Source organism: Mollisia scopiformis (genome assembly GCF_001500285.1).
Source record: "Mollisia scopiformis unplaced genomic scaffold LY89scaffold_16, whole genome shotgun sequence".
NCBI classification, from domain to species: Eukaryota; Fungi; Ascomycota; class Leotiomycetes; order Helotiales; family Mollisiaceae; genus Mollisia; species Mollisia scopiformis.
In genome coordinates, this window is record NW_017263596.1 from 1,149,703 (window position 1) to 1,173,258 (window position 23,556).

Consider the following 23,556-nt stretch of genomic DNA (forward strand, 5'->3'; position numbering starts at 1 on the left):
TTCTATGGGTATTACTCTATTCCCCCATCCTGCAGTTAGCCCTGATATGAATCCTATTGAGAAGTGCTGGAGGAGAATAAAACAAGCTCTCCATAGGCGCCTAAGGCAGCCAACAACTGAGGTTCAAATGGTTGTAGCAGTATTAGAAGAATGGGACAAAATTCCTCAGGAATGGATCAATGGGCTTATTGAGCAGCAGGACTTCTGGGTACACGACTTAATTAAGCGATGTGGCTGGTCTACAGCTAATTAATTAATAAAATTCATGATTCTGATGCCCTGAACGCACGGACTTTTGTCCCCATGTTCGTTAGTCATTTTGACGTGTATCGCCCAGCCCTGGAGGTTCTTGAGCCAGGCTCTTATCTTTGTTGACATTCTCCCGGTATTTGCGCGCAAGTACCCCAGCTCCTCAACTTTAGTATTGTATAAACTAATTTGGTACAGTCTATATTGCCACGTCTACCGGGATTCTCATTGCCGACTACTGGATTGTTCGAAAACGTCTGTGGAATGTTCCTGATCTCTATGTTGAAGACGGAATTTATTGGTACACTGGAGGATGGAACCTACGTGCTGTGGTTTCACTGTTTGTTGGGATGATCCCTGGATTACCTGGCTTCTTCATGACAGTCATTGGCAGCAATCCCGACAGCGCTGCAGTAAAGATATTCCAGGTCTACTACTGTGTGGGATTTCCTCTCGGCGTCCTCACTTATCTAGCGGCTTACCACCTCTTCCCGCCCGCCGGTCTTGGCGTGAAAGTTCTTATGGAAGAACATGAGGATGGGAACGAGACAACTGTTATTGAAGGCGAGGGTATTGAGATTGTTGGCGATAAGGATATTGCTGTCACCGAGAAGCAGAAGACTGCGGGTGGTAGCCTTTGACGAGTGGTAGATATAGAATAGCTCAATTACAATACAGAAAAGATGAGTATGGACAACAATCCCAGTCGGTGCATCGCAGCTACCTAGGTACTTGGGAACAACAATACAGCACGTGATCAAACCCCCTTTCGCCTCGCTCGCTTAAAGCGAGATGAGTTCATAGGCAGAGCCCAAAATTCTACCCCTACCATCGATAGCTATCGTCTTGTATTAAAATTAATAATCAAACACAACTTCAGGGAACTCGTCTACGGGACCGTCTAACAATGCAGAGCACTTCCCGAAAAGCACAAAGTCCAAAAAAGCTCCAACGTATGTAGTTACAATCTCCAGCGATCTTTTTCCCTTCAAGCTCCCAATGAGAAGATTATCGTCTCTCACAGTCTCATTGCATGGGCTGATTCCCAACGTATCAAACACAATCGGATAGTCGCTAAAGTCGTAATGTAGCGTACCCGAAATAACAATATCTCTTTTCCAGCCAGTCGAATTAGTCGAATTGGACCAAGCAGCTGTCCAAGTACCAAAAGGATCATCTGTCACATTGGCCCGAGTATGACCGCCGTGCCCCATCAACATGAAAGGCTTGGATGTCCCATTTGGAAGTCCGGGGCCGAAAAGGAGACCGTCCATGTCTAATCCACCGACAATTCGATCGTCGGTACCCAGAATAGAATATGCAGTCGCGCCGCCCAAGGAGTGTCCAAACATGGCTGCGTGAGAAGTATTCAATCTCGAAGGAGGCAAATTGGGTATGAGGGTTGCTGCCAAAGTGGCGTTGGACAAGGAATCAAGAACGAAACTGACGTCTGCCATGCGGGTTTGAATAGCAAGATAGGCGGTTGCTTCGAGTGCCGTATCGTTGGTTGTATCCCATAGTGTTGAGTTGATGAAGGCTAGATCTCCATTCGGATACTGAACAACATCCACATCGTATGGTGCATCGATAGTAACGACAATAAAGCCTTGGCTGGCGATAGTTGCAGCAATTTGGCTATAGAAAAGACGAGTGGTACCTTCGCCGGGCGAGAAGATAACAAGTGAAAATTCGCAGGAAGGCTGTCCGGTGAGATTCTGGGTCGGTTCATTGCTAGCAAGGTGAAGAGCGAGCTTTTCGAAGGTCCCATTCGGTGATGCAAGTCCTAAACTACTGAGGTAGTTGTCTTCGATAAGAGCAGTTTCCAAGGGAAAATATGCTCCTGGGATAGAATGGTGTTGGTGAACAGCGGGATAAAATATAGTGACCTCCAGTCTCACAGGTTCGACATCCGGAGCAAATGGTTGTATCCGACTATGGTCAACCAGTTCAGCAGTGCTGCGGCCGACTTGGTACAAGCCGGTTGGTTTCGGAAGTAAAATCTGAGATGGAGAACTGGCAATTGCTGAAGCTGCGCATACCGTGAGACCAGCAGAAACGACGAGGTAGCTGAAGAGATGCATTATGAAAAAAATGGAACTGAGGGTAATCGGCTTCAGCTTGCTGAGAAAAGTAGCAAAGACTGCGTCGCCCAGCTTTATATGTTCTCTACGGTCCCCATTGTTGTTCTCCCAACGGAGAACACCTCATGTCAAGCCTACTCACTTGGCGAATTTCCTGGAAGGATCACTTCAAATTGTTGGCAAAGGTGTGCTGCACTTCGGTGCATGCGGCTCAGGGCCTCAGCACATACGAGATATATCCCTTTTAAATTTAGCGCGACCATGGATGCAAACCCAGTTGTAGGCTCGCCTATTAAGGTCTAGCAAGGTCTACCGCTTTCAGGGGCAGCCTTGAGAATTGATCTGCAAGGATTGATGGGCTGCGGCGCGCGAGGGCTGATGCTGGTCAGCATTTACGAGTTAATTGCAACGCAGAACCCGGCCTAACGGTAGTGCAGCCTCTACGGACGCTGTTGGTTTTCGTATGACCTTGCAGTGCATGAGACTTAACCTTAAATTTAACCTAATGTAACTACGCCTCCGATGCCCTTGATTGGCCCATTCGTTTATTATGACTCTGGCTAAGAAAGCTGATCTAGGTCGAAATTCCCAAAATATAGAAGTGCAGAGAATTCTGATACTTATGACGGGCTTTTGGCAATCCATTCTGGCCTTCATTAATTTCGGGGTCAATGACAATTGGACTCACAAGACTGTACGAAATATCATCATAATAGACATGTCAGCTTCCTCCTCAGAACCCACGAGAATACGGAAATGGGCCCCGAAGAGATCAGGAGGTTGCAGGACTTGCAAATCCCGCCATGTTCGCTGCGACAACTTAATACCACGATGCACACCCTGCAAAAAGAGTTCAAGACAATGCGAATATTCTCCTGATCTGGATCCAAACCCCCTGAAGGTCGTTCTATACGAACCTAGCTCCGCCAGACAGATATCTCCACATCCTGGCCACACCAGTGACGAACTACGTGCTTTCAACTTCTTTTGGACAAAGGTGGCTGTCGGCCTTGGTGGATTCTTTGAATCGGGCTTTTGGACTCGGGATGTGCTTCGAGTTGCAGAACAAGAAGATTCTGTTTGGCACGCTATCGTAGCGCTTTCGTCTTTATCGGAAACTCTTCTAGAAGCTGAGGAAAGTTCTCCAAAACCTTTCGCCATTCAACAATACACCCAGGCGGTATCTGGGTTGAAGAAAACCATGAAAGATGCTTCTGCAGAAGTGGCGCTGGTTACTTGCGCAGTGCTTGTCTGCATTGAGATGCTTCAGAACAACTATGAATCAGCACTGAGCCAGATGTCGAGCGCTGTCTTCCTATTTTTCAACTCTCAGTCGAGTGGGAATGACATACAACTGGGACCTACGTTTGATAGAATGATGATACAGACGATCTTGTTTGTTGATACCAAGCCTGAAGAATGGAAGTTTATCAATCCGGCTTTCACTCCTGTGCTTCCATCAATACCGTCTATCTTTGGATCTATCGAGGAAGCGAGAGATTGTCTTGATAGTTGTATGTGCTCGCTGTATCACAGAACAATAACTTCTCAGTTCCAAGGCTTAGCCGAACCACAAATCCTCGAGGACTCCATGGATTCGACATTTAGGTTCGGCTCAAACCCGCTCAATGAATGGCTGCATTCATTCAACTCTTTCAAAGCAACCGCTGAGGGTCAATTCTCCCCAGGAGATGAGAAAGCCCTGGTCCTCCTAGATATCTGGCACACAACAGCCTCGATTCTCGCCGCTTTCATTCCTTTAAGCTCAGAAGCCTTCTTCGATGCCTATGAGTCTTCTTTCATTCACATTATGACCTCAGCATCCTATCTTTTTACTTTCGAATCAGAACCGTCACCACTCCCTTCCTTCGACATTGGCATCCTTCCATCGCTCTATTTCGTGGTCTCAAGGTGTCGACATCCCATTCTTCGAAGACAGGCCCTCGACCTTTTAAGAAGAGGACCAAAACAAGAAGGTGTTTGGCACCGGGATATGTTAGCGAGTATTGCAGAGAGGATCGTTGCGTTAGAGGAGAGGGGTGTAGAGAATGTACGGGGATTAGGGGATATTCCAATGGCAGCTAGGATAACTGTGATTAATGCCAAAATCTGCAAAGGGGAGAGGAGGGTATTGTTGCACTGTTGTCGGCAGCAAACTGAACTGGAAAAAGGAATTGAAGTTCTGCATGAAGTTGCGGATTACTGAAAAAAGACTGTAGATCATAGAACACTAGCCCGTCGGTACTTGTCGCAAGACACAAAATTGTGCATCGCATTGGCTCCGGCAAGGACTTGCAAGGCGAGATGCATATGATCGAAACCAGCACATTGAGACTTATCCGATCTTGATCCCGCCTCCACTTGCACTGAGGACGCAACCTGTGATCCACCGAGTATCGCGACTGCACAGCATACCAACCACATCCGCAACATCATCAGGCTGTCCAAAGCGAGGAATCGACTGCAGTGGAATGAACTCTTGCTTGAACTTCTCCAACGCATCGGGTGGACATTGCATGACTGAATCTGTTTGGGTCAAGCCTACAGATACTGAATTTGCTGTTGTTCCAGCCATGAATGAGAACTGCCGAGGGATTAGTAGGTTGAGAAGAAAGAACTGGAAATTGAGGAATGAAGAAGCAGGTGGGCGAGCAGCTGGACGAGAAGGATGATGAAGCGAATGGCTAACCTTCTCTTCGTTACCTCCGAAAGCCATCGACCAAGTCCTACACAGCGATTCTCCTGCAGATTTCCCCGCTGCGTACATCAACTGTTCAGACCATGGCTGCCTCGAACGGATAGACGAAATATAGATAATCCTGCTCTCGGGCCGAAACATCTTTCTCTTCACGAATTCATCGACGATCAGTACAGGCGTTTGGATATTGCTGATCATGCTCTTCTGAATTTCGTTGACAGTCAAATCTCCAATCCCGCCCGGAAGAGAATCTGCTGCATTGTTGACGAAAATATCGACGCCATACCTCAGGTCCAAGATTTTCTTCACTATGTCTTCCGCGCATGTTGGAGAGGTAATGTTTGCTGCAAGGCCTGTGGTCCTGCAAGTACGTTCCTGGTTGGCCTCTTTGTACAACGCATCGATCTCATCTCTCATGTTTGCTATCAAGTCGAGGCTGCTGGCGTGTGAGCATGTGCCAAGGATGGAGGCCCCTCTTGATGCGAGATTCATTGCAATTGCTCGACCAATACCTCGTGTCGCACCGGTGATGACGGCCACCTTGCCTTCTAAATCTTGCTCTCGGAGACGTAAAGTGGTCATGGCGATTCTTGTTGAGTTTCTTCTGGCTTGAGTGGGAGCAGTGGATATCGAAGAGCTGCGAGAAGAGTCACAGATAGGAAGCTTGAAGCTCTCAAAGCTAGTCCACTTCTCGCTTAGCGACCCCTCCTTTTCCCCACCATCGCAGGCTCAAAATGTCATTCAAAGACCTTGTAGATCCGAAAAAAAATTAATCCGAGCGATTGAATAAGTAACATTATGAATTTTCACTCTCCAGGTTTCCACGCCTTCGTAAGACTGGTGAACCTCTTCCTCGTGACTTTGCTATCCTTTTCTGGTTATTGTCACGTGTACAACCTTTGAAGATTTCTCTTCAGATCAGTCATTAAGGAGTCAACAAGGTACAAATACAGTTCATAATTCTTGATTTGACCGAGACTGTTCCAGCTTTCCACCTCTTGGTATTTAAAGCCTACACATGTCTCCCAACGCAGCCACTAGCGAGGTGTTTCGTCAATCGTCATTCATGACTTCAAGACCAGCATTGCCCCGACCGAACTCATACATTCACTTTCTGTGCAATATCACTGCCACCCCTCCCAGTAACGCCTTGAAAACTGACCTCCAGAATATTTTTATCGACCAAAATCAAGAACCTGAACGCCTGATCGTGGTATAGATATCCAGAAAAAAACTTTGTCGCTCCACAATTTTTGAAGACTTGTTTTGATTGCCCCACGAAAATCATTTCAACCCAGTTTCCTGTTGACTCCTCTTCAAAAAACACCCGCTTGCAGTTCAGGGACACAAGAGGTCCTCATCCGCGCTCCTCGGCTCCGCCTGTCGCCTCTCGTGAATATGGCCAGATTCTTGTCTTCCCAGAACCGTTGAAACATCATTGATAGTGAGATCGGGAGATGATGTTCTCCCATGGAGAAATTGGGTGTGCTTGTGGTTGTGCTTGTGATGTGAATGAGGGAGTGCGGTTGCGGAAAGAATCCATGAAGCAAGGATGATGATGGTTTGAAGACGCATCTGGAGGTTTGATAGAAGAATCTTGGAAGTGGATAGGGAGGGGGAACTTGTTGGTGATGGAGGAAACGGCCAGCGACGAGGCCAGGATTATATGCAGACAATTGCGCGCGAAGACACGTGGGGAAGAAGAATTGGAGACATAAGGAAGCGGTTTTTCCACAAACTGGCATTGCCATCGTAAGATTCCCACGCCATGGCGTTCCAGTCACATCTTGAGACCTTTCAGGAACGTGTGCTATGTGGAGATTATCAATCTTGTTATTGGAGAAACTCTGAGACATCCCGCCTTTTTCGCTCAAATTGGAAGTGTCAAAGACATGCCAGCAATCTGATCTCAATTGTGGTAAAGTTCGCATTCGGCGGTGTGCTCCGCCTGACATCTCGTGCATTAGCATAGGCGTTGGTAACCTTCATATAGATGGAGAATTAGGCATAAGCGATACACACTCTGGAATATGGTGGCCCAAGCTGCTGGCCAGAGTGGAGAGGGCATTTATTGTTACCTGACTGGGTGAAGATGGCTTATTAACAAGAAATAGTTTCTTGTTGCCCCTCGACTTCTGAAAGAAGTCCCACTTTCATTTTGAATTTTGGATGAACATCCATCTCATCCAGATTCGCAAGATTGCTGCGTGCCCCAGAACGCTATAGCGACTAGAAGACGATGGCAGTATGCGGACGAGAAGGGGCTATCTTTGGGTATCGTGCCTTGCACCAGGAGCATGTCTCGCTTCGACTGGCTGGGAAGACGCCACGAAAACTTCCACGCGTTCTGTGCATACATGGAGCAAAAGGAAGTAATAGAAGTAAAGACGGTCTCGAGGGCTATCATAGATGCACAGAACCATGCATAGCAACAAACGAATGCAGTCTTTTAACATTCGTTTTCGGAATGGGAAACACTCTCCGCCATTCGCGCTGCACAGGTATATATACGTGTATGCAAAGAAACATGCATGTGAGAAGTTTTCGGCCATTCAAGTATCTTTGAACCACCCACCCGATTCGAAGTCACCCTTCCTGTAAAGACACTTCTCTCTAGTGGGCTTGTCGGATATAGCGTGCATCAGTAGTTTTAGACGCTTGAAATCAATGGGCTTCATAACCCAGCCGTCAAAACCCGTACTCATATAGTCTTCACGTGAATCTTCCAATAGTGAGGCTAAAACCGCAAATATGGGTATTCGGCCGCGATGGGACGCATGCTCGGATAATTTTGATGACTGTACAGCTTCGAAAGACCTGATTAACTTTGTGCTGCCGTGACCATCGAGAAGTGGCATCTACAACCATTTTAGCAACTATACACAGGGGGCAATTAGGAATATCTACTTGGAGATCCATCAAGATCACATCGAATTCCTCAGGCCTCGTCACGAATATGTCTGCGTAGGCTCGTCCATCTGGCGTAATAGTCACGTGGTATCCCTTCTTCGAAAGACGAATGTTGAGAATCCTTGAGTTGAGAGGGTTGTCTTCTGCGACGAGTATTCGCAACTTTCCGAAGCTCGCATCTAGCATCGGTGGAAAGGGAAATTCTCTGCTGCCACGCGCATCCAAAGTTGGTGAGAATTGACTAGACGAACCTATTGCAGAAGCTTGCGAGCCCAGGGAAAGGGCTGGAGACGACATAGGCAACGAGTCTGTAGATGTAAGTTCAGTAGCAGGTGTGAGTAGAGGGGCTGAGTCGGTCTGCGATATTTGAGTAATCCTGTTGATCATTTGTGTTCGCTCTTCGATGTTTTTCAGAAGATCTGCCATCTCTTGATCGGAAGGGGGCGTGTCTAGAGGCCTCTGTCCCACTGCAGAGGTAGTTGCAGATATTATAGGGATGTTTAGCTGGACTGTAGTCCCCTTGAGAAGCTCTGATTGGACTCTGAGCTGTCCTTGGCAGTTTCGGACGAATCGAGCTACCACAGCGAGGCCTAGACCAATTGCTCCTTGGTTTGGTTGGGATGACGTTTCTGATTCAGGGTCATCGATAACCTGCTCAAGGTGTTGGAATAAAGAGTCCAGCTGCGTCTCAGACATTCCAATTCCTTCATCCTGAACAGTGATTTCGATGACTCCTTGGTCACCATTACTTTCCAGTACAGCAACCTTCATAACGATTTGACCCTCCCCTGTGTATTCCACGGCGTTACTGAGTATATCCGAAACAGCTTGTCGTAGTCTCATTGGATCGCCTTTGACATGTGATGGTAGCGTATCTGAATCGATGTCCGTAGAAAGGTTCAAGCCCTTACGAATGGCCTCCTCGCGAAAAGCATCGACCACACCATCGAGCTCATGCTTGAGATTGAATTTCTCGTCAAGCATCACTGGGCTATGGTCGACTACTCTCGTTAGATCCAGTAGATCATTGATTGCATAGATGAGTGATTTAGACGCTGTCAGTGATTTCTCCACTTGATCTCGTGTATTATCATCGATTTGACCGTCGAGAATGATCTCAAGATAATTGACGATCGAATTTAGGGGTGTACGCACTATAACAATAAGTATGGCATGGTTAGATGGGACGGCAACTGACCTTCGTGCGAAGCATTTGAAATTAGCAGCCTTTTGACCCTGCCCCTCTCTTCCATGGCTTCTTTTTGCCTCCACGTCTTGATGAAAGTCCCATACAACAAGCCGATAACAGTTGCAATGTCCACTTCGAGAGTCAGATCGTCATTCTACAAATCAAACTTCGAGCACTTACTTTGATCGTCCGTCCATTCCCGGGATGTGTCAGTCATGTGTTCAGCCCAGCGGAGCAAGCCAGCAGTAGGCTCTGGAATCTCCCCACCGATATACTGAAATTGTTCCTGCTCATTGCCAGCCCAAAAAATCTCAAGCAGTTGCCCTTTCCGGAACAGTGTCAAGAAGTCTGCGCCGGAATCAGAGAGAGGAATGACCAGAACACCTGCAAGAACCTTGAAACCAGGCTCGTAATTCAAATCTGGGAAGTCTGTGGCGATCTTTTGCGAGGATATGACTTTTGTTGGTTTTCGCGACCTGAAATACTGCAGAATAGCCAGTGCTTCTTGGTAAACTTCAAGTGGACCTATTGCACGAGTCTCCCCATTCAAGGTCAGGAGCCCAAACTCAGCGCCGAACACTTGCAGAAGATTTGCGGTATCCTGAGTAAGAAAAGCCGCTGGAGACTTCAAAGAGAGACCTGCCATAAGGGAGCTCCTCATTTCAAACTTTTCCTTAGAAAGAAGTCTTTCAATTTGGGTTGAAGCGCTCTGGCCGATTATTCTACAAAGTTCTTTCAGACGCGGTGATATTACGGTCACCTCGGAATCGTACGAATGGCACATTATCAGACCCCAGAGCTCTTGATCGACGACAAGGGAGACTGACATGGCTGATGAGACATTCATCCTAGAAAAGTATGCAACCTGCTCCGGAGAAAAGGCCCTGAGATAACAGCGTGAAAGGTCCAAATAGACTGGAATTTTATTGTGGTCGACAATCGCTGATTCGGGTCGAGCCTTTTGACGAAGGACTTGAATACGATCGAGCTTATAAGATTCGCGCATCGGGATCGGTACATCTGAAGACGGAAAATGAAGGCCGAGAAAGACGTCTTTGCTAGCCTCTGGGTTCAGAAGCTCTCCTACTACAGCCCCACATTTACATTCATCAAATCGGTATCTAGTGTTGATTTAGCTACATTCGACAGCATCTGTCTAGTATAAGTACTCACACCATTACGCGGTCAAATTTGGTCAATTCTGCCACAGTCCCAACAATAGCATCATAAAGTTGAGGAATCGAGGATGTATTCGAATATTGGCGTTGGATCTGATTCATCAGACTGATAGGATCGATTATTCTGTCGTGTGGGGTCGCGTGCTGACTTCGAGAATATCGTAATGGGAGGCTCTTGGTAGTCGTGGCTTGTAGATATTCCTCTTGTGTCGGAACATGGTTCAACCGCCTACTTGGCTGTCTCCTTTCGCCACGACTTGTCGAAAAAGGTTGCTCTAGGAAAGCAATATATCCTTCAAATTCGCACAACAAGATGGTTGGATCGCGGGAGGTTGCGTGAATAGTACACCAAAAGTGACTCGTCTGACCAGAATGCTGAACGATTGATAGAGAGCAGATTTCCGGCTCAACAGAAGCTGTGGTGACGCCTTTTAAAGCTTCATCTGCCACATCCTTCAATCGCAAACGAAAATCATCTCGTGACTCCAAGACAATAAAGCGACTGAAGCACGCAGGCTCAAACAATTGTTCCCAAGACAAACTTGTGATGGACGTCGCATTCTGACTACAGGCAATAGTAGAAAAAGTATCGGCTGTCATACGCAAAGCTACCAATGCTCCAAAGTCTTGGATGTGAGCAGCGAATTTAGCGTCTTCTTGTGGAACCAGAATGGATTTGGCTTCTGAATCTCCCCAAATCTTTGGTCCATCGAACTTAGTCTTTTTGCGGACGTGGCAAGCACTTTCGGAACTCGTCGGTTCTGTATTGACGTAAGCCTGTGCTTTGGTGGTTGCTTGGTTCGAACACTTACCAGAATCTTGAGGAGGTGTAACAAGAGGCTCTATTCGAAGTGGGAACACACGTTCAACGGACTTTTGCCCCGCCATTGTGAGGGGAAGCAAACTTCGAATGAGACTGGTCATAGAATCTGAAATGGTGGATCGTGCCAAGAGTTTGAACTCTATGTATCTATGTTTGAGTCGAGGATTTGACCTGGAATCCCTCAGAAGGTCTAGGCTTCGAAAGACGTTCTTCGAACTTTGGACCCCTGTGTTGAATCAGGCCACTTTCCCTTGGGGCTGCAAAGTCGAGACTCGACTGGTCGTCCATCCACTCCAAGCGACAACACTCTGCAATAAGTGACACCCGGATTAGTGAACAGCTCAAAAAGGAGCTAATAAGACATGGAAATCCCGGTATTGCTTTTCAACAATACCATGATCTAAAGATGCGAGCGCCTTGCGCTCAGAAGGAAAGAAACATGTTCATGCCATTGGCCCAGGACCGCCAGGAGACGTTTCCGGGAGTCCTTACTCCGACGCATGGAACTTGCCGACAAGAAATGCAACTATGTGTGCATCGAGATACATATTGATACATGAATTTGATTTCCCAGAGAAGATGGTGTTAGTAGTTATGGGTTCGTCGTCAGAGAGGTATATCGTTGAAAAGGTGCAGCCCCGCTCGTGTTGGCTCGTGATTTGCTTTCAATACAGTCGTCGATAGTCAAGAGGACTGAAGTCGTGTGTTCTGCAGTTCTTTACTTCGTACTTGGACACCGATAGACCATTTTGAACAGTCGAAGAGACTTTCCTTGGAGTTGCCTTTGACGATTAATCTGCAGCTGCACGGTCGGCCCAACCAAGGGAAATCAGTTCCAAGGCAATCCTTAACAGCCGATGGCATTGCAAGGTGGGCTATGCGATCACGCAGAGTGAGTATGGGGATAAATTTGAAAAGGGGGCGGGGTAACACTATCACAAACCCTGGTTCAATTTAGCGAGTTCCGCGGCGCTAACGCGATCTGCAATAATTCACTCTAATCGTCCGCTCGCTTATGGCTGGCTCTCCTACACTCGTCTTACTCCCAGTCGGCGAAAGCGAGTGCGGACAGTAAGCGAGTGCGGACAATAGGTGTATGTCACTTTAAAGCAAAAATAAGCGTGAAAGTACACAACTCCAAATAAATTCTACACCAAATGCGACAATTATTCTTCCATATTTACATCCGATTTCGAATCGTCTAAATCGCTAGACACTAAGTCCTATCTATTACTTTCCCTTTTTAAGCTATTACTTACTCGAGCCAACAAATCGTTGTTACGATCACGGGACTAGTGGACCATGGGCTCGGCAAGCGGGGAATCTCGACCTATGGTGGGCCCTGGGTCACGTGGTGGATCATAGGGGATCATAGGGGATCGAGCGATCCACTACGATCCAGGAAACGGAGGTCCTATATAGCGGCGAGTTGTCACTCACTAGGGAGGAACTCCGTGCTCAACTTGATTAAGTTTTCCTAACTACTATATCATTGCCTTATCTTACTTCATTCACCATACCAACCCACGTGACCTTACCAGGGTAAGGAGAGAGTCGTGACAATCGTCTAAATCTCTACTATTATCAAAATTAAAACCATTATTTTCGATATCCAGGTCTTCGAATCGGGGCAATAGCATAAAGTTAGCTTAAAGCTTAAAATCACTTTGAGTATTAATAATAATCTTTATATTGTCGTCCTCATTATGCTTAGGAAAGGAGGGGAGCTTAGGTTTTGTGACGGGTTGAACCCGATATTTGGCTGCACTACTACGTAGTGCAGCCTACACGTGACTACGCGGGCCTGCACATGACGACGCGACGCTAAAGCGCGCGGGCCATTCTACGAACCAGCGAGAGCCCCTTTAAAACAGCTCTTCGTACGAGAAAGAACTCTTCTCTCTTTAGTTAATTCTTCTTGTAATACAATCAGGTTCTTGCTTTGACTCATTGCATCCAACCCGTGACAGAAGGTCATATATAACACGGGGTCGTCACCCATTGGATAGGAGCTTCGTGCTCAACTTTGTTAGTATTCTTGACTTCAAAATACGATTGCCTTATCCTACTTCATTTACCATACAAACCCACGTGACCTCACACAGAGTGAGGGCAGGGACGTGACATATCGTTTAATACTCGAAACTAAGGCGAAAGTTGTGCGGCTAAGAAATACTACCGTGGGATCACAAAGATGTAGAATATCACTTTAAAGATATTTTATATAATACTTATGATCATATTAGGGAACAGGAATATGATATTCCAGATGACCTAGAATCGCTCTTCACATCTCTTGGTTCACTCTCATGTTACAAACAGCAGTTACGATAGGCCCAGCAAGCGAGCTTGCTGGAGATACTTCGGGACAGGAAGGTCCCAGGTGCACGGGGTCAGCGATCACGTGACAAGCGAACCGAACCGACCGAAGGAATCGAAGTTCGATTGCTTCGGCCGGCTCGATTCCTGAGCAGGAAGGTTCTATATAAGCAGATAGATTTCCCTTAGATAGGAGCTTCGTGCTCAACTCAAATATAGTTTCTTAACAACAAGCTATTAGTAACGAGATTGCATTACTCTTCGATTTCATCATCCTTTGATCCCTTATCACTTTACAGCCAACAAACCCGACAGTCAGGCGAGACCGTTACATCTCAGTCATTCACATTGTCATTAAAGAGTAAAACCCATGCGATGCTAAGGAACCTATTTTCAGGATACTTGTCTACCTGTCGATCTGATTATCCTGCTTCAATTATGGAAATAGATGACCATCTTGTCAAACCCGGCTGTGTCCTTTTCATTGATATGATTTCTTGCCTCCCCCTTCAGCTTTTCACGATGTTGCCATGCATCGGTCAACAATTGTGCGGCTTCATTGTCTTTCCCTAGATTCGACTTGACTAGTGACAGGTGATACAGTGTCCTTGACCTCTCGCCGTCGGCAGCAAATTCGTTCCGGAGGATCCTAGCCGCTCGCTCGAGGGTACTCTCGGCCGCTTCCAGTTTTCCTATTTCGTGCATGACCACGCCAACCTTATGCAACGATATGGCTGTAATGTAATGGTCGCCACAAACCTTGTTGCGCGCCTTCAACGCACGCATGTGGTATTCTAGGCCTTTTCGCCGTTCCTCTGCCCCCTCGATGCCTTTCTTTCGTCCGAGTGATAGATGTGCATTGCCGATGCCGTACAGGAACAGCGCCCCGCGCTGACTACACTCACTGATCAAACCGCACGCGAACTCGTCTCCGTGCGAGAATTGAAGCTCAAGCGCCTTCTCAGGCTGCTCTAGCTCGATGTAGGCGCGCGATAGACTGTGCCCAATGTGTACTGACCAGTCTAGCCGCTCGGCCTCGTTGTCAATCTCGTTGGCAATCTCGAGCCCTTTCTGATACAACTCGATGGCTTTCGGCAGGTCGCCCTTGTCGACATACATCCAGCCCAGATCCGAGAGTGCGGTCGCCTTGAGGAAGTCTCGTGGCTTTTCGCGCTGTTGATATAAGTCTACCACCTTCGTGCAGTCTGAAATTCCTGAGTCCACATGACCCATCTCGAACTTAATGCAGCCGTAGGTCGTCAGTACTTTGGGGTAGAATGGGTCTACATTGCCACCTCTAGCGCAAATATTCAGCGCAGTGTCAAGCAGCGGGCGTGCGAACTCGGACATGCGCCGCTCGTACATGTACCACGATGCGAGAAATATCAGGCGGATCATGTGTGGAGGTGGCTCAATAGTCGAGCTCTCGCGATATCGTGCTTCTAGCGTCACGACGTGTGGTAGGTATAGGGCACAGGTGCTCCAAAGGGCATTCATTCTGAAGGGATTCTTTGCGTTTGTGGGCCAGGCGCCCACGAGGACAGTCAGTGCATCTTTGAACCGTTCGCTCCGTCCTTGTGCGTCGAGTTGGTAGAACACGGATTCTTGCACCAATCTATGCACCGACAGCCCACGCGCAAATTTGCCCGGCGTGGATCCTTTTTTGGATCTGGTTGTCATCACAAGTCCTTGCCGGAGGAGTTCAGATACTGCATCAAGGTATGACAGTCGGCCGCTGAGGAATTCTAAGCCTGGATTGTTCTTGGCCCCTTCTAAGAAAAGCTGATCTGGAATGGTGTCAGGATCAAAATACACGAGGATCTCGAGGAGCCTAGAGGCTTCTTGGCTTAGACGTGTAATAGAGATACGCCAAACTGTCATGAGTGTATGCTCGTAGAAGAGATTAACGGTCGAAGTTGAGAGGTTATAAATTGCTTTGCCTCCTTGATACAAGGATTCGTAGATCTCCTTGAATTCAACAATGTGCAATTCATTTCAACGATGAAGCTCGCAACTTGAGCGATGGCAAGAGGAAGATATCCTATGCAGGTTAGACAGCTTCAAAGCGGGTGTAGTGAGGACATAATTTCGTACCTAGTAGCTTTACGCATTCGCTCACTAACTCAGGATCATGATCCTCCGGATCACTATCTTCGGTCTGGAGCAACGTTAGAAAGAGCTCGTTGGCCTCTGCTGCAAGAAGGGGCTTCACGTGAGCTCCAGATCCCGCTACCCTTGCTGCTCCAGCATTGCGACTCGTAATGAGTATACCACCTTTGTTTCCAGGTGGCCAATAAGGCTTCAAAACCTCAATATCGTCGGCATTGTCGTACACAATGAGCCACTTCTCCGAGGTTTCCCCAAGCCAATTTTTCAAAATCGTCGCAATGGCATTGGCGTCCTTGTCTGAATCTTCTGGTACTAGATTGAGCTGTTTGGCGGCGGTAATGTAGGATTCAGACAATTTTGCGGCTTGTACCCAGAGTATAACAGGGTAGTTGTCCCAATTATTGTAGATGTATTTCAAAGCAAGCTGGGTCTTGCCCACACCTCCCATGCCGTGCAAGGCCAGGGACGACTGCCCGGATTTTGCATTGGAGAGATGCGATTCAATAAGCTGCAGGGTGTCCACTCTCCCACGAGAGCGAGGATTCTCAGGGTAAGGAATTATCTTGCATGGCAGAGCTTGGTCTCTGGTGGTGCGGAGCTGCATCTTGGAGAGAAGAGTGTGTATCTCCTTGTGTCTCTCAGTCTGGCGGATCAGGTTTGCGGCAAAAACCCTTTCCTCGACGATTTTCTTCTGATTTTGGACTTCCTTTAGTCCTCGGTGTATTTTGATGGGTGCTGGGGCTGGTCTAATGCGGTGACTCCCTGTGCGAATTGATTTAGCATTGGCACCGCCATTGAATTTAACAGACACGTAGGTGAACAATGGAATGGAAATGGAAATGAAATTGAAAAAGACAGAAGAAACAAATGAAGTTCATGAGCAGTTCACGAACAATTCACGTACAAGAGCCACAGCGTTTCAAATACTCGATAGCGAGAACAAATACGTCGAGAACCTTCTCGTAGAAATTGATCATAGAATGTTCAACATCTTTCATGTCCCCGAAAATGTCTTCGAACGCATTGAATTGGGGCACCGATAGCGAAATCTCTTCGAGAATTTGCGAAACAAAGCGACTTGCTTCGCTATTAATGTTTGAATGCTACAACACACATTCTCGGCAGTCAGAAAATGAAACCCACGAATTCACGATATGATTGATCACGGCAGAAACATACCTCGTTGATCAGAGCAACACTTGCCCACACGATGTTGGAGACTTCTGGCACTGGCGCAGTGAAAATGGCCAGAATTGAAATGAACTGCTTCAGCCCCTCAGGCACTGCAGTGCGCTACTTGACGGTTGATTGGGAAGATGTGCTTCTGCCCTGTAAGTCATGGACCGCTCACGTGCTCTCTCCCATTCACTAGGGGCAGATATCTCACACAATAGAGCGACAACATTCCATTCACATTCACATATTGGAGTAAAGTGATTGTATGTCGGTAATAGCAGTACTTGATCTAGCGGGCTACAGTGGCTATCTTTCGGAACAGTACCGGTTCAGCCAGATACTCATCGTAGTGCCATTTTAAAAACTCAATCGGCCTATCATCGCCTTCACTAGATTGACTGCCAAATTGAATCTTATACGAGACCGTCGGTCGGGTCTGGAACCTGCCCCTTCTCGCCGTTCCATTGAAACTCTCGTTCCAGACGAATTCGTTGTGGTGATAATGTCGCAGCTCGTATGTTTCTGAGGGTATGTCTTGGAAAGTCATAGATAGCTTCCCGTCCTCCACTTGTATGTTGATGTGGAATGTGTCGCTTGGGTTGCCATACACACCAGTGTAAGTATACAAATCTCGTGCTGTGGTTCCTGTTTGCCGACCTTCCTGGAGCTGTGTCTCAACCTTGTCCGCAAGAGTCTTACCCATCGCAGCAGCCTCGATTGCCAGAGCCTGAAAGTCGACTGGATTCGCTGCTCCAAAGATGGTCTCGATGAGGAGCTGAGGAACCCAGTCGCAAGCATCGCAAAATCCGGTCGAGTTCTGCATCGCAAAGATCACAGAATTGCTTTCGGGCAGCATGTAGACGGCAGATCCGATGCCCTGAAGACTACCTCCGTGATAAAGAACGAGTTTAGAAGGCGCTCCTTCTCCAACCATGGGCATCTTCGCCACCAGCGACTTGTTGTAGTTTATACGGCCAAGAATGCAGGGTAATTGGGCCCGGGCCCAGCCCAGCGCGTACGATTGCTCACGCAGCGAGACATAGTCCAGCTGGTTGTGGGCTTTGAGGATTGTCGGCAGCTATTTGAAGGGTGTGCCAGGCGTGCTAGTCGTCTTGTTCTCGAATTGGTCATTGGTGGCGATCATAAAGTTCTAGTAATATCTCAAGAGATCATGAACACAGGTGCGAACTCCCGCCGAGGCCCCATTGATCGTTTTGCTGGAAATGGAAGGCAGAGGGATCTCAAAAGAGGTGCCATTCTGCAAGGGAAAATGAGCTCTGGAGAAGTTGTCGTCGGCGATCCATGGCTCAAAGGTTGTGCGTGTCATGCCCAGCGGCTTGAAGATCTTCTCCTGCATGTTCTCCTCCAAGCTCTTTCCGGTAAGCTTCTCGAGCACCAAGTCCACGATACCATAACAGTAATTATTGTACATGAAATCCGTTCTGAAATCACGAACAGCCGGTTGAACAACGAATGTGCCCAGGGCAGCAGATTTCGGCATCAACTCGTTACCGCCACACTGTAGCCATAACGCATCGCTTCTTGAGATGCCTACCCGGTGTGATAGTAAGTCCGCTATGGTCAACTTTGAGCCTGTGTTCCCAAAGGCCTTTTCCAGCTCCGGAAGCACAGAATACGCTTTGGTCGTGAATTTGAGTAAACCTTCTTCGACGAAAATGCCCACGAGTGCGCTGACCATGGCCTTGGACATTGAAGCAATGAAATGGATAGTCTCATCGTTGGGCTTTATGCTGGAGGTGGTGTCGATTGCGCCAAAGTGCCCGGTGTACACAGTTTCCCCATTGTGCAGCACACCAACCGACAAACAGGGTGCAGCAGATATCTCGCGGATTCTAGAAATAAGGGGCTCCTGCGCCACGATGTTTGCAGCTACACGTTGACTCATTTTGACTGTTTGAGCCAGTGTGCAATGCTGATGCTAATGCTGCCTCTTGTGGTTACGATATTTTCTGGCGAGGTTCGATACTTGTTGCGGGAAGGATCAGACAGAACAAGAATGATAGCATCGGTCAATAAGAGGCTCGTTTTGCAGGCCGACGTTCCCGCTAGAACTCTTTAGAAAGAAACATGCGACATACACCACCAATGGCTGCCTCGTCTCTTTGCCTGGATCGGGTGAATCGAGGTAATCTTATTCTCCCAAGCCCCAATAGTGCACGTGACTCATAGATTGAATATGGGAAGCTTTAACATCGCAACCTCAAAGAAATGATACAAAATTTGCGACAATGTGAGTATTCTTGAGACCCTTGAAAGTTTTTAGAAATTTCAAAGGACATTGGAAACTGAAAGATTTTTGTGGGGTTGACGTGCGTGGTTTCGCGGTTTTGGTTTGGACTTTGAGCACAGCTTCCAAAAGTAGAAGAACAGGTATGTTTAGAATGTCACCTCAAATCTGGACAGAACTGCTCCGACTCCTCTGAATCGCTTTTCGGCATAGAAAATAAGCACGCCCAGCACTCACGAAATCTTTTGTGACGATTAAATCCGAGGCAGAATTGTGAAGATCTATGCATCACGAGGGTCAACATTGCGCCGGTCCTCGCTTAGCGATTTTGGAGCAAATTTCAGATGCCGCCCATCTTCGTATGTTTAGTCTTCATTTCTCCTTCAACAATATCTTTCAGAAAAGGCATACAAATAGCCATATCCACCAAGTGATTAGCGACTAGGTGCTTTGTCAATTCTCTTCAAGATGACATCCGCCAAGCAGGCCACTATCGCCTATATCAAGTACGATGCTGTGTCCGCGACTGAAAATCCATACACGTCGCATATCCCTTTCACTGTGGACGGACAGCAAACTTGGACAAACATAGTCTTCGATGAACACCAGATGCCCTTGAACGATGTGCGTGGGAAGGAAAAGGATGACACATTGGACCTGAACGGGTTTTCATACCTCCGTTATGATGCGGTGAACAAGCCTTCCGATGAGATCAAAAGCCCGGATCATCCGTACGTGGTTGAAATGGCTGCGTGGCTTAGAGATGTTCTCCACGCAAGGCATATTATCGTGTATGATTGCAATGTAAGTAGAACATACCAGCGGATGGATTTCTATGACGCCCGAAACTAGAATAGTCAAAGGGGACGACGGGGACCGCTATTGCAGTACAGTTTTCTTTTTTTTCCTCCCTTTCACCAAAACATTTTTACCTACCAAACCAACGGCACGTGATACACACAAAGTCATTGTTCAAAGCTCTCAAAACTATCAAAACTATGAAAGTAATCTTTGACAAGGTTTCGGGTATTAGAGACGCAGTACTCCCTCTTGTATTATCATTGGAATGAGAAAAGACATTAGTGTAAAGGTTGAATAATATAAGGTACATTCTTCACCTTCGGTCGTTATGCGACTGTGCTTAGTCGATCCCTTAGTCAATTATGAAAGCTTGGGTCTGGTCTCCAACCAGGATCTGGTTCCTCAGTCTCATTTGCAACCGAAATCTAGCCTATAGACGAATCAGTATATACTTTTTGACAGACATCTAAGTCCTGAACTGTTGACCCAAAGAGTTGAAACAAATATTCATTGACGAAGAGCTCCGAATGATCTCGGCTGCTAAAATGGATGCAAAACAAGTGCAAAATTTGACGTACCAGCTTCCCAAAGTGGTCGTAAGATGCTTCCTCACTTCTTTCCGCATTGCGTCCAATTTTCAAGCAAATCTCTCTGGCTTCGATATTCTCTTTGGCATAGATTTCTCCAAATGCTTGACATCGCTCTCGACGGTCTTGGGTGAGGATGAAGGTAGCTGGTGTTTCGATCTCGTCATTGATTTGGCCTAATTTCCCGTCGCCATTGGGGTCATTGACCTCTTCCACTTCTAAGTCGATGTCTGTTATCTCAATCTTGCTGAGAGCAGCTTCGATTTGGTTCTCGCTTGAACTTTGGTCTTCCTGTTCACCTTCGTCTTCTTCGTCCTCCTCAATATCATCATTCTCACCATCCCACCCACATTCCGCCTCAACGAACTGTTCAACACAAGCAGCAACGGCACTCAAGAGACTTGAATAGGCATCCGAAAATCGATGGAGCATGGCATGTCGACAGCCCTCAAATCTCGGAACCTCGCCACCATCATTCCATACAGTCCCAATAACTCCTTGTATTCCCGGATGGAAGTCGAATTCATTCTCCGTAGTTTCCTTATCGAACTCCGACACAGGTTTAACAAGAAGCATCGCAAGTAAATGACCCTCTCGTGGATCCTCTTTTCGGCTTTGGTTCCAATAGCCAAGCATTTTGCAAAAGTACCACCTTCCGTGAGCGTCTTGAAGATCAAGCCAATTATCTGAAAAGAGTGTGTCAAAGCTGCCATCTTCTATGAGAAGCTTAGACGAGAACAAGATACTTGGAAGCTGGGCGTGAAGGCTATCTGGAGTTGGATGTCCGTCAATACGAGGCTGAATACATTGCTCCAAGTACCACCATCGACTGTCGAGCTCGCCCATGAATGACTTTGGAGCCCATCGCAATCCTAGTTGAGTGAATTTATCTTCTGAGGCAGAGAATATAAGTCCGACGGGTATCTTCGAGACCTCAGACCAGAATTTGGGCATTCGAGATTCAGGTGCCAGGCCAGTGACCATCTCCATGTCCAGGTTCATATTGCAGAACAGACACAACGCTTCGTCGGACTTGACGCTGACGCTCCGAGCCTTGAGACTTTCTCGCATATCCCATACATCAGGCTCAGGACGGAATTCTGCACGAAGCTCCTCTGGTATACCTCCTAGGTTGCGGAGGACATTGTGCCCACGATAAGCTATGGTGATTTCATCCTGTAATGTCCTAGCTGATAACGGCATGTCAATAGCCACAAATAGGTCCTCCATGCGCACTGCGACATCCTCAAATTGGTACCACAAGTCCTTTGCGAGTCGCGCTTCCTGAAATGTCCAGAGCCGGCGAGACCAGGTGCAGATCAAGATTCTGGCCCATGCTTCCAGGGCTGGCATATCGGCTACTTTCTGACTGTAGAGGTACGAATCCAGCACTAAGACATGCTTTGCATCCTGATATGGCTTTCGTAATCGATTCAAAGCTCTGATCCGCATTTCTTCAGGTTTGATTGGGACGCAAATCGTGTCGAGCCAGAAAGCCATACTGTTCGTTTCGGACGAGAAAGATTGATCCACCAAATTTGATATCCGTTTCATTGAACACAGCGGCAATGAATTGCCATTGTAACTACCGAGTCCTTCAGCCCAGACATGAGATATGGAGACAAATTCCGAGCTTGGATTTTGTTCAATGATCTTGAATTGCGCTGAAGAATCGCTTTCAATCTCGGTCACCCGCTGGATCAAAGGGATTTCAGTTCCTGAAAGTGCTGTTTTGACAGCTTCCACATCACCGAACTCCTCTTCACAATGACAGCCTGTCCTTGAGTGACTTGTCCGATACGAGGAATCAATAGTCATGGCGGTGCAGCCTTCTGTACTGCATTTGGAGTGATCGGCATGTGGACGAGGAGGGGGAAGATTTGCATAGTAGTAAAGCAAAGACCCTGATTTCGTCGTAAGATCAATGATCCAAATGTCGAAAGGACACCATCCCTTCACTCTCATTTCCTCCAAGAGGAACTCTCCAATAGGTGGATTTTGTGGTGTTCGCCATATATCTTTCGCTGGACTTAAAGATCGGTCATAGTCATAAACAACGTCGCAAATAACCTGTTGGATGCTCTCTGACAAAACACATATCGACAGCCAGATTCTGGGATCCACCTCGTCATTTTTGAGACGACTCTTGCTATTCAACGCCACTTTCCAGACGTGGGATCCTAATTTAGCTGCGTGCTCCCACCCTTGAGGCTCTCCAGGACGTGCTCTTTGGATCGACGTTGTCAACTGTGCTTGCCATGATACACAGCAAGCCTCCTGGTTTTGCGTTGTGACAACATGTTCGCCGTCCTTGGTGCTTGTGATAAATTCTTGAATGTCGATGAAGCTGCCGAACACTTCAGAAAGGAGACCGAAGTACAACCAATTCTGTAGAAAAGCTTCGAGTTTCCTATCATCAGGCTTCTCTCCTTCCACGAGATACGAAATTCCACCGGGGTGGTACAGAACCTGCCATCCATGTCTGTGGGGGTAAGTGAGCATAGGACCTCCATCGTAAGGCTCTGTGCATCGGTAGGGAACTTCTACTGGATCTAGAGCCGGATTTCTTGGAAGGGGTAGATGATTCATAGGTTACCTTGATATTCGACACAACAGGTTAAAAAAAAAAGCAGGCTAATAGAATATAGGCTATCACAATTCACAGACAGAGCAAGACAGAGATTCGTACAATAGCAAAGAGCACGATAAGAAGATTTATGCACTAGACATCTCTGGGTCGGTATTCATTCGCACTCAGAGCAAATGAAAAAGAAGCCTTGAAAAGGCAAAGGCGGTTGCCTCAGCGCTAATGCAGCTAACTCAAAATCTATTAACCATCCAGCGCTGACGGCGATTGGATCGAATATGTCTTCAGGATCGAGCACTTCTCGACACCACGATATGTGTTCATCACCTCGAGATTGTGTTGTGCTGTCGTGCATCGGGAGACAGAAACCTTGCCCAATGGTTTCACCTTGGCGGGGAGGTCGCAACTTCAACTTTTCTCACCCGCCTCTCTTCCTTCCGAAGTTTACTACGTCGCAACAAATTGTCCGTATCGGCATCCTGAATTCTGCAATGTACATCCATCTTGTTGGCAGACAACACAGGATGCTGAGAGATTTACCTGAAGCAGCTTCTGTAGCGGTAGGCCGAGGCTACGGCTCGACATCGGTGCTAATGTTATA

At 47.2% G+C, this 23,556-nt stretch overlaps 9 protein-coding genes across 9 annotated transcripts in view; 3 read left to right on the forward strand and 6 right to left on the reverse strand.

Moving 5' to 3' along the window:
• The window catches only part of LY89DRAFT_566485 (uncharacterized protein), a gene marked incomplete at both ends in the record, with an annotated part of 2,948 nt that extends 2,172 nt beyond the window's left edge, over positions 1–776 (forward strand). Inside the window, one exon of the mRNA XM_018208542.1 lies at positions 448–776. Coding sequence (XP_018069402.1) covers positions 448–776 — 329 coding nt within the window. The remainder of the gene's footprint in view (positions 1–447) is intronic.
• Positions 777–1,106: 330 nt separating this feature from the next.
• Positions 1,107–2,330, reverse strand: LY89DRAFT_671443 (uncharacterized protein; the record flags this gene model as incomplete). Its single annotated transcript, XM_018213217.1, has 1 exon — positions 1,107–2,330. One exon carries the CDS (start codon positions 2,328–2,330, stop codon positions 1,107–1,109), a length of 1,224 nt encoding a protein of 407 aa, XP_018069403.1.
• A 550-nt stretch (positions 2,331–2,880) lies between these two features.
• On the forward strand, positions 2,881–4,536 carry LY89DRAFT_736110 (uncharacterized protein; the record flags this gene model as incomplete). Its single annotated transcript, XM_018220087.1, has 1 exon — positions 2,881–4,536. One exon carries the CDS (start codon positions 2,881–2,883, stop codon positions 4,534–4,536), a length of 1,656 nt encoding a protein of 551 aa, XP_018069404.1.
• On the reverse strand, positions 4,504–5,667 carry LY89DRAFT_649679 (NAD(P)-binding protein). Its single transcript, XM_018212076.1, has 2 exons — positions 5,020–5,667; positions 4,504–4,914 (listed from the first exon to the last, which is right to left on the reverse strand). Exons 1-2 carry the CDS (start codon positions 5,608–5,610, stop codon positions 4,666–4,668), a joined length of 840 nt encoding a protein of 279 aa, XP_018069405.1. The 5' UTR covers positions 5,611–5,667; the 3' UTR covers positions 4,504–4,665.
• A 1,844-nt stretch (positions 5,668–7,511) lies between these two features.
• On the reverse strand, positions 7,512–11,534 carry LY89DRAFT_620335 (uncharacterized protein). Its single transcript, XM_018210909.1, has 6 exons — positions 11,118–11,534; positions 10,301–11,066; positions 9,308–10,248; positions 9,137–9,259; positions 7,936–9,092; positions 7,512–7,886 (listed from the first exon to the last, which is right to left on the reverse strand). Exons 1-6 carry the CDS (start codon positions 11,227–11,229, stop codon positions 7,581–7,583), a joined length of 3,405 nt encoding a protein of 1,134 aa, XP_018069406.1. The 5' UTR covers positions 11,230–11,534; the 3' UTR covers positions 7,512–7,580.
• A 2,345-nt stretch (positions 11,535–13,879) lies between these two features.
• Positions 13,880–16,415, reverse strand: LY89DRAFT_784079 (TPR-like protein; the record flags this gene model as incomplete). The annotated part of the gene is made up of 4 exons (XM_018222750.1): positions 15,660–16,415; positions 15,542–15,605; positions 15,463–15,488; positions 13,880–15,412 (listed from the first exon to the last, which is right to left on the reverse strand). The coding sequence occupies exons 1-4, from the start codon at positions 16,158–16,160 to the stop codon at positions 13,880–13,882; spliced, it is 2,124 nt and encodes a 707-aa protein (XP_018069407.1). The 5' UTR covers positions 16,161–16,415.
• A 559-nt stretch (positions 16,416–16,974) lies between these two features.
• On the reverse strand, positions 16,975–18,638 carry LY89DRAFT_751748 (beta-lactamase/transpeptidase-like protein; the record flags this gene model as incomplete). Its single annotated transcript, XM_018221234.1, has 2 exons — positions 16,975–17,810; positions 17,922–18,638. The coding sequence occupies 2 exons, from the start codon at positions 18,636–18,638 to the stop codon at positions 17,022–17,024; spliced, it is 1,506 nt and encodes a 501-aa protein (XP_018069408.1). The 3' UTR covers positions 16,975–17,021.
• Positions 18,639–19,369: 731 nt separating this feature from the next.
• On the forward strand, positions 19,370–20,075 carry LY89DRAFT_686613 (uncharacterized protein). The gene is made up of 2 exons (XM_018215324.1): positions 19,370–19,784; positions 20,000–20,075. The coding sequence occupies exons 1-2, from the start codon at positions 19,449–19,451 to the stop codon at positions 20,048–20,050; spliced, it is 387 nt and encodes a 128-aa protein (XP_018069409.1). The 5' UTR covers positions 19,370–19,448; the 3' UTR covers positions 20,051–20,075.
• LY89DRAFT_784082 (uncharacterized protein) lies at positions 20,067–22,957 on the reverse strand (the record flags this gene model as incomplete). Its single annotated transcript, XM_018222751.1, has 2 exons — positions 20,067–20,211; positions 20,360–22,957. 2 exons carry the CDS (start codon positions 22,955–22,957, stop codon positions 20,134–20,136), a joined length of 2,676 nt encoding a protein of 891 aa, XP_018069410.1. The 3' UTR covers positions 20,067–20,133.
• Positions 22,958–23,556: the final 599 nt, after the last annotated feature.